The 9,845-nt window shown below is 47.4% G+C and overlaps 2 protein-coding genes across 2 annotated transcripts; both read right to left on the reverse strand.

Moving 5' to 3' along the window:
* Positions 1–1,221: 1,221 nt before the first annotated feature.
* EPUS_07558 (uncharacterized protein) lies at positions 1,222–4,303 on the reverse strand (the record flags this gene model as incomplete). The annotated part of the gene is made up of 3 exons (XM_007803796.1): positions 1,222–1,869; positions 2,540–3,164; positions 3,195–4,303. The coding sequence occupies 3 exons, from the start codon at positions 4,301–4,303 to the stop codon at positions 1,222–1,224; spliced, it is 2,382 nt and encodes a 793-aa protein (XP_007801987.1).
* A 2,594-nt stretch (positions 4,304–6,897) lies between these two features.
* On the reverse strand, positions 6,898–7,275 carry EPUS_07559 (uncharacterized protein; the record flags this gene model as incomplete). The annotated part of the gene is made up of 1 exon (XM_007803797.1): positions 6,898–7,275. The coding sequence occupies one exon, from the start codon at positions 7,273–7,275 to the stop codon at positions 6,898–6,900; it is 378 nt and encodes a 125-aa protein (XP_007801988.1).
* Positions 7,276–9,845: the final 2,570 nt, after the last annotated feature.

Raw genomic sequence — 9,845 nt, forward strand, 5'->3', positions numbered from 1 at the left:
ATCTGGGAGAGGCCCTGGCCTATTAACCCGGGCCGGGTTGGACGCGAACGCCTTGGCGGCTGCGAGGGTGTAGTCGCGCGTGATGGTGATGTATTCGTCGGCGGAGACCTGGTTTTGCGAGATGCCGAGGGCCCAGATGAGGCCTTCTGCGTCGGAGAGGGAGGAGAGGAGGGAGGTTGGGTAGGTGAGGAAGTCGCTGTGGGGGATCACGTCGATTTTGAGGCTGGGTGGAGGTTGCTGGGTGTTGAGCAAAGGGATGGACGGGTTTCGCAATAACAGTGTGCCAAGTGCCGTGGGTGATGATGTGGTTGAGCACGGCGGAGCCTACGAGGCCGGTTGCGCCTGTGAGGACGAGGTGCATTGTGTGCTGTCCGCGATGGGTGGAGTTGACGGGATAAGAGGATGGGAGAAGACACAGATGGGAAGTCGGGGAGGGCGAGAAAGGTAGCCCATCCTCTTATGTGATAATATGCACGCCTTCAACATCCTATGATAGTACACCAAGGTTACTACATCTCTTCGTCCGCTGTCGGCCGTGTGCTAGAGAAGTTTCCTACGAAGTCTTGGCGACATAAAGAGAAGTACACTACTTAGTACTCCGCCGTCACCTGACGCCCACACGCTGGACGCGGTTTTTACTACCACCTCACCCATCACCCACACTGGGTGATTCGCAGATGAGCGCCACGCGACTCTGCTTCAGCTTCTATCGTCACTGTTCCCTCGACCGTCGGGATCGATTGGAGGAGCTAGATCTGGGCCTAGACGGCACAGAAGCAACTATGTAGCCCGCACAAGCCGGTAGAGTTTTATAATTTCCCAAACCTAGGCGACTATAATTCTAAAGACTTAACTTTACCTTCCCCCACCACTCTAAACCCCTTCCAGATGCGGTTGGAAATATAATAATTTAAGCTCGAAGTATTCAGGGTCGGTTCAGACAACAGCCTACGCTGGAGCAGAGTGGATCAAACTCTCTATTCGTAGGTGTAGCTATCTAGAAATCTAAGATGTAAAAGTTCGGACGCTCTGGGCGCCAATGCCCCACAACGCAAAGAGACACTCGCAATAAAATAGCATCCTGATTGGCCCAAAATGAACTCCAGCCACCGGACTGAGTCTAAGTACACCTAGAACTGGCTCCTCGCTTGTCCCAAACTCACCGGAGCTCAAGCTACAGCGCCAGAAGGGCCCGAGATTGGTATGCTAAAAAAATGAGCATCAATGTGAAGACCAGTCCTCGTCCGACTTGCCCGAAGACTCTTCAGCTATTGATCGGTTCTTCCTCCGTGTCTTTTCCTGTCTCTGAACCCTACCGTGCCCTGTTTTACCTTTGGCTGGTGACGACTTCATTCGGCCCTTCATCTTCCTCGGCTTGAGCTCCAACTCCACCTCCGAAATAGTCACTTTATCATCATTATCATCATCATCAGATGCCTCTGTTTTCTCGCTATCTGAGCTGTTACGCCCGGAGCCACCACGGATAGCACGCCTTGAGCTCGATTTGTGAATCGAGCGGTCTGATCGCCTTTTCGGTTTTAATTGTAGCACACTATCATTGCGCAGGTTTTCTCGCTCAGCCATGACCGCGAAAGCATCATCCTCCTCGATACCGTGAACATTACTAATATAATCGTCAAAGTGCGCGCTCGTCTGCGAGACAACCTCGAAATGCTTGTCCGAAAGCAACGGTCGCTGGAGTTTAGTACATTCGTGCTCATCATTGAAATCCCAAGTCGCTAGCGCAATAACGGTCTGGAAGGCGTTCTTGATCTGCCCTCTGTTCCACCGTCGGGAAAGTTTCTTCCTGCTTGCAGCCCAGTGGGTCTCCGCGAATCTCAGGATCCGATCCTCGTCGACGTCCCATCTCTAGACCTCGGCGCTGGATGCGCTTGAGATTCATCCCCTAGAGTTTGAGTGTGGATTTGTGGTCGAGCTTGGGGTAACAACATTTTTTTGATTGGTCAACGGAGCGGGTGCCAAGAGAACTTTATTATAATTTGCACTAAGCCTAATTAGGAAGTAGCAACACCAAAATAAATAGAATTTGCTATCTCTGCTACAGAGAGGGTAAATGACGCGCCCAGCAGTGCGAATTGTGGCAGATTGAGATGTTACACTTGCTGCAAGACCATAGGCTCTTATGGATACCCTTTTGGCTTCTTTTGGCGTTATTAGAGGCGTTGGTAGACAGTTCCTGGAGTGCTTTCCGCGGCCTGCCTCGTTTGCGAATAGGATTACACGATTGACAGCGGCGCCAGCGATCTCCTTTGACCCACGAATGCCCTTTGTAGCTATCTTTTGGTACTGATTTAGTACGGAGATTGCAGCTAGCTTGGGGAGGGCGTGGTGGCTGTTGCCGCAGAATAGCTCCAGGTCCTCGAAGTAGACTTTTTGCAATTTCTTCTTGAAATTGAGCGTGTGAGAGCCTTTTGCTTTTTACGCCTAGCTTATAGAGATTATATGCGTTGGTAACAGCTGCGTCGATAAGCAAAAAGAATAAGGGTAGCCCGTTGCGTTGATGATAGTGTCGGCTTACTGAATAGTACGAATTCAGTTTTGCGTGGTTATCAGAGCCACCCATCTCTTGATTATATCGATCAAGGGCATATAGCTTTCGTAGATATTGTGGCTTATTTTCAGAATTCGCAGGGAGCGCAGGAGGCGCAGGGAGCGTAGAATTCGCAAGGAGCGCAGGAGGCGCAGAGAGCGTAGAATTCGTAGGAGGCGCAGAATTCGCAGAGAGCGTAGAATTCGCAGGAGGCGTAGAATTCGTAGAAGGCGCAGGACACACAAATTTCATAGCATTTGCAGAATTTGCAGCATTTGCAGTTTCTGCATCCACGGCATACTTCAAAGAGGCCTTAGGGCGTTTGATTCTCTTGAAATAGGTGTATTCCTCCATAGTAGGATCGTGAATAGTGGTCATCATTGCCTTAGAAGCTGAATCGCAAAATGCGATACAATTGACGCTGCCAACAACGTAATTAAACCACTCTCCATAGTCATTCTGCTTCGTCATTGCATCACGAAGATATGCTAGCTCTTTGGGTATACCAGACCCTGCTTTAGCAGTGCCATTCGCTCCAATTCCGAGTTCATAGAGTCGTTGATAGAGCTTGCGGGTAGTAAAGAAGTTATCCAGATGTAGAACGTAAAATGGCCTAGAGCGCGGAAATCAGGCCAAAAGCGACTCTGCAAGATCCAGCACAATAGCCTCGCTTTGAGAGAACTCAGGATATCCTCCTAATTCAGCTACCTTCTCTGTAGCACTGCTGAACCTGAAATCAACCATATAGCCGTTAGAACAACAGAGGCTATATATCTTGTATCCTTTGCCAGCGGCCTTTGAATTCATCTGAATAGTGTGCTTCGAACGTCCTTTGAATTTGACTAATTGCTCGTCAATTGAGAGATTCTGTGGCAATTCGTACATATTCGGAGTTGTTGCTTTGCGAAAATGAGTAGCAAGAGGCTCAACTTTTTTGTACCATTGGTTATCTGGGAGAGGCCCTGGCCTATTAATCTTGAGATATCTTGAAATCTGCTGAAATCTCAATAGAGAGATATATTCAGCGACTGGCCAATGAGGATAGTTTTCTTTCTGATTCCAGTAATAGGCTAGATCTCTTCCACCTGGTTGTGCGCCAATAAGGAGTATAGCACCAATATAGCCTCCGATATCTGCAGCAGTTACATCTCTCCATACTCGCTGGATTTGATCGAATTCTTGAGATCTTTCTTCAAATGCGTATTCGTTCGTATGCTCTGCAATATCCATAAACAGCTCCTTTGGAATAAACCGATAAAATAGATCAATTGGCTTAAGTTCGTGAGCACGAAGTTTTAGCTGCCCTGACGCAGATGGGATCGGAACGTTCAGCTTTTCTGGGTAAGGTCGACTAGGGCCAATTTGTTCAGCAAGAATTTTCAGCTTTTCTGACTTGTTTTGAGTAGATTCAACTTGTATCTGCCATTCTTCCTTCTCTTTCTTATGCTGTGTATTGATAATAGACCGTTGAGAGCTGTTTTGGCGGAGTAATTGATGTCGCTGTTTTGATTGAGATGCGTTATTTCCAGCAGATGAGGAATCTTCTCTATTAGATATCGGTTTTTGCTCGCTTGTAGATGTGATAGGCCGCAGGGAAAGTACTTGAGATAGCTGACTTTGCGTCTGATTTTCTCGCGCTTTTCGGCTCTGAATTCGAGCTCTTTTGGGTCGAGGGCAGTCCTTAGCTAATGGAGCAGCTTCAATAGCATCAATTGGCCCTGAGATCTCCTCTTGGTGGTGCTTTTGAGTCATTTTGTATCTATCAATAGGTACATTCCTATCGTACTGCTGCTGTAGGGGTAAGAGATTTAAGGTTAAGGTTACGGGAGCTAACCTAATCCGGCTAATCTAGTGACTGGCACTGACCAATCGAAAAAAGGGTGCACTTTACGACAGAGTGGTGGATAGGCTTATAAAAATGCGGGACTTGAAGGCTTCATCCAATTCGCCAACGCGGTTGGTGGTTAGGATGAAGATGCCCAAGTAGTATTCTAAGACTCGCAGGATGACTACAAGTACTTATGTAGCGGTTAGTCAGGACGGAAACTTTCCAAAAAAGAGATAATAATACCTGAGAGGAGGCTGTTCCTCTGCAGGTCGCCTCTCTTTTTGCAAGGTAAACGTCTGCTTCGTCTAGCAGCAGCACACAGCCCCATTTGTGAGCCAGGTCGAAGTATGACTCTAAGCGGACATCTACTTCGGAGGCTGTGGTACCGATAAGTATCACCGCATGTAATCGGGAACAACGGTCTTTTCGTTTGTGCTGCCACGCACTCTGCGGTAGAAGTCTTACTAACACCCGGATTCTGACAGTGCATCCATCAAATCAAACAAAGCAAAGCGAGAGCCCGATTTACTTCGATTGTGTAATCAGAATCCTTGATTTGCTTTGTTTGACCAATTTGTCAAATCGAGTCAAGGTGCTGCTACTAGTAACTATTGGTACTTAAGGATTTTTATCCTAAATCGACTGTCCGCCAAGACAATTATTATTTTGTCAAAAATCCTGGAATCTTCAAAATAAAAGACTCTTCTGCTAAGACTTCAATTTAACTACTACTAGTAGTAAGTAATTTGTCCACTCTCAAAGCTTGATTTGCTTAAATGAGATCACGGATTTGATTTGATTTGCAAGCATTTGATTTGATTTGTTACCTAATTTGGATACACTGCCCAGGAACTCCGTGAAGCAGGATTAGTACTATAAGACCGCTACCCTAAAGTCCGTACCGGTCTTACCCGTGCCGGAAGTGGGCCTGGAACCTCGTGTATGGTACTTAACCAAGGGCTGCATTACTACTATCTGTTTATGGTCGCCCGGAAGGACAAGGTCGTCGAACCCATTATGGGTACCGGCCTTGATGTCTTCAACAAGTCAATGTTGAGGGGCCCATACCACCAGCGACCGAGAAGGGAATATCCATAGACTCGAGATGGTAAGAGTACTATATTTGATCGCTCTCGAGATCATCCTTGCCATAGGCCCGGTACCGAAGTAACGTTGTGTTTTCAAGGAAATCGCTCCGTTTCTCAAGGTCAAAATAGGAATCGTGCAAGATGTCGGATTGTTTGCATAGAGTGCAGCCCTTAGTGTCGCATGGTTTGATTTCATTAATCTCCCTCCTGTCCGCCCTGGTGGCCTGGTTAACAACACCGCCGCCCAGGCCTACATCCCTGCCGGGATAGCCTCTGCGGAACGTCTTGATTGCTTTAGCGAAGTCGAGGACGACGTCGCTGTTCACCTGCAAGAGATCTGGTCGGTCAAATACTAGAACTTATGCTGTTGACAGTCTGCTGCACTCACCTGTTCCTGCCACACTTGGCTCTCGAGCGCCGAGACCCCAGTATTTCTTATGGTTGACACCTGTAAGCTTGAAAACCCGCTTCCCTCTTCAAATCAAAGTTCTCTCGATGTCACTCGCATTTTTAGCAGATTTGGCCGGAAAGGCTGGCAAGCTATCAATGGCCTGTGTCCCCTCATACTCTTGTATCACAAATCTCCTTGGGACTGGTCCGAAGTCCTCGCCGTCGATGAAAAATGGGGTGTTCCTGGAACGTGCAAACGAGAACGATTGATCATCGTGCTGTTCCCAGCTGTGGACTGGCCGTACAGTAGACCGGTTGCTCGTCGAAGGTTGATCACCAATGTCGAGTATTGCACGTCCCCCAGTCACATGAAGTACCCGTTACGCACGCTGCTGGTTTACACCAGAAAAATAAGAACGCCAGGCTTGTAAAACAGCCACAAATAGTCGAAAGATATCAGGGCCCTGATTTGCTTTATTTGACGGATTTGCCAAATTGAGTCAAATCCTAGTAAGCAGTATCTGAATTATTGAGTAAGCTAAATAGGGTAGAAGTTATTGAAATATTTTGAATTCTTGAATCTTCGGAGTGTAGTATTTCTAGGGATTTACTTGTGTCAGATAGATAGAAAAATGGCTCTTGTTGGACCAAAAGGACCGCGGCCCTCAGAGGACCGTTTACTAGATTTTGTTTGACAGCTCTGTTCTCTCTCCAAGAGGCGCAGGACGCACAGAACCTAGTACAAATCATAGGGAAATTAGTTGCAGTGAAAATGATTTAATAAAAAGCAGCCCACCTGTAGTGGTGACGCATGGGAATAGTAGCGTCTGACAACCTAAAATTCTCGTCCAGATTCAGTGTCCGCCAAGACTTTTATTTTCCATCGAAAATATCCTTAAATCTTCCAAAGAGACTTTTCCTGTTAAGACTTCTGTTTGACTAAGTTGTCAAGATCCACGGAGGCTGATTTGCTTTGATGAAAGCACTGATTTGATGTTGATTTGCTAAGCATTTGATTTGATTTGTTTGGCTAATTTGATTTAATGGACACACTCCCGGCTGCGTAACCTGCTATCCGCGATTTTCTTTTTAATGAAGAATATTTCCTTCATGTCCTCGTCCATGAACTGGACCCGGCACTTGAGCTGGCCGGAAAGTCTAATGGCAGCCTCGTACTTTTTGTCATCTTGATTCCCCTCGGCGCCGTCTTCGTCATCGGCTCCATAGATTGTGTTCACGGCCTGCCCATGTGCTTCAAACGCAACAGAGGCTCTATTCCTTTTTCTAAAATGCTTCATCTCTCCAATCGGAGCGTTCTCCGTGTCGAGGCGCTGCCTGATCTGTGACTCGTATGTTACAAAGTGCCTGAAGGGCCAGACAAAGACATTGTTATTTGTTGATACAGGAAGGCCGAACATCGTTTCCAGCACACTGTGAAGATCAAACCCACCTATGGCTAGACGGTAAGGCCGCTCGAGTATCGATGCCGTCAGAGACAAATCTCCCGGATCAGCACAAAATTGATTCTCTTTGTTTCGCCGGTGCCAGTGTGGATTTCAGGTGATAAATATCGCCCTGCCCAGTGGCGACTCGTGGTGGACACAGTCAACACACTCTCCTCAGGTACCCCGAACTTGCCCCCTTTTTTTCATGCCAATCTTCTGATGAGGTCCCGACGATCACGTTTTTGGAAAATAGGCTAATAAATATAGCCGAACCTCGAAAAGGGCATGATTCAATAGTTGTCGACGATAAAACCTTGGATGAGATGGCCGTGGGGAGACTGGAGGTTGCTCTTGGATCAGATCAGAACAGCACCGGCAGAGGAGCAGAAGACAGCCCATTACCCCCTTTGATCTACCCTACCATTTTACAAAACATCCAATGTACCACAACATGACTTGAACAACATGGGCACGCTCTGGTCCCACCTCACCTCCAAGTGCAATCTACTCTGAACTCCAATCTCTCGCCGAAGAAGCCTAAGTCCCATCAGCACAGCCGATGCAATCCTCCAAGCAAACAACCTCACCTCACGACCCCACTTCCGGACCTCCACGCATCTCTCCTCCAATCCGCGATCGACGCCGAATTCGGACTCCCCGCCCATATCGCTCGCAAATCGCTCGCCTCCTCCACAGTCGTTCCTGGCGAGATGCGCTCCAAAACGCAAGCCTACCGAACCCAATACACGAATCTCCACTGTGTCCACTTGAATCAATCCAAGTCAAATAAACCCAATCAAATGCTTGGCAAATAGACTAAATCCATGCTTTCGTCAAATCAAATCAAGACTTTGAAATTTGAACAGATTACTACTAGTAGTAGTTCAAATAGAAGTCTTGGCGGATGTTTAAATTATTTTCGAGTTCAAGTTGTCGATGGGGGAAAAGGTCTTGGCAGACTCTTATTGTGAGATGAATTTACGAAAAGGCAGTCCTCTTGACAAAACATTGCTTACTAACATTTGACTCTATTTGACAAAATGAGTCAATCAAATGAAATCAAACTCTGGGACTAGGTAGGCAAATCAAATGGGGGTGAAGATTTGGTTTTTTGACTTGATGGATGCACTGCCAATCTCTTCTGAAGGCCCCTCCAACTTCTATTTCACCAGTGCGTCGACCTCCTCTACCCCTTCGACGCGTTCCATCACGACCTCGGCGGCACGGGGTCAGTGATCTACTAGTAGCTTCTCGTCGATGTGATGTATGTGTCCTGGATTGATCTCGTTTTTGACGGGTATGCTGAGGTGATTTCTATGTGTGGTGTTGGATAGTAAGAGGGGGAAGATGAGGTTGTAGGCGGATTGCGAGTTCCTGGAGAGGCAACGTAGATTCGGTTTGTTAGAGAGGGGATCGCCATTGGAACGGAGAGGCTCTGGCAGGTTCTGTGCGGGACTGTTTCCATGGGGAGGTGAGGGTGCGCCCACACTGGTGATTGCGGCTGTTCGTCTAATAGATGGCCAGCTCTCTCCCATTGAAGCACGGCTAGACTAAAGCGGCAATGGGATAGCAAGCTTTGTTACCCCGGCTTAAGGTCTTATCAAAAATACATGCATCAGATTGGGATTCCCAAATTCGTTACTGAGGCCTCCCTCGGGCCGAATTGGCGAGGACTTGACATCGTTTGTTTACAAAGGTAGCTCGGAGAACAACTACGGGTCTATGCCAGTAAGTACTGTAGCAATCGTGCCTTTCACGTATCCAGTATCGAACCCTCTTCACATCGGCCTGGCTTCAAGTTTGGCTCGTGTTTTTATTTATACCATGACCCTCTGTGCTAGTGAAGTGTGATAGCCGTGAAAGCATTCATGTGATGGGGCCCATTAACCAGATTAGGCGATGGGCCAGTCCTTTAGTCACCAAACCTTGTTTAAAAGTAGAAACCAATCTTGCTCCTATCCCCGGCCACGCTCGAATTCTCGCCTACTCTTGACTTATCCCAGCCAACGGTCATGACGAATGTTAGCTTGTCAAGCGGTGGCGTTCTGCCTCCCCATGGTCGGTCCCCCCCTTTCTCATTAGCAGTGTTCGGCGGGGGCGACCCACTTTCCGCTTTCGCCCTCCCTCTCTTTCTCTCACGCCTAGGCCTAAGACCTGGTGTCCAAATGCCTTCCAAAACACGAACTTTGTCTGCTCGTCTCGTGTTTGCATACATTCATGATGCGGTGAAGGAGGGAAGGATACGAGGTGGCTTGTGTTATCGCTTGTAGAATACGTCTCGCTTGCTGGATCTTCTAGTGTTATTGCTGACTGATTATATCTGCTGTCCTTGCCCACCATTTCCTATTCCTCGTTCTCCTCTCCCATTCTATCACCCCGCTCGCTCAGCCAATCCATCGAACTATCGTTACCCTACTTAACTACATCTACGCTTTCTTTCTCTCTCTCAACAAACCATATTAAAGAGACCCATTCACAAAAGAAAAGGGAGAAGCAGAAGAAAGAAAAAGGCAGCACAATAACAATAACACCAAAATGCACAT

Source organism: Endocarpon pusillum (genome assembly GCF_000464535.1).
Source record: "Endocarpon pusillum Z07020 unplaced genomic scaffold scaffold2726, whole genome shotgun sequence".
Classification (NCBI taxonomy): Eukaryota; Fungi; Ascomycota; class Eurotiomycetes; order Verrucariales; family Verrucariaceae; genus Endocarpon; species Endocarpon pusillum.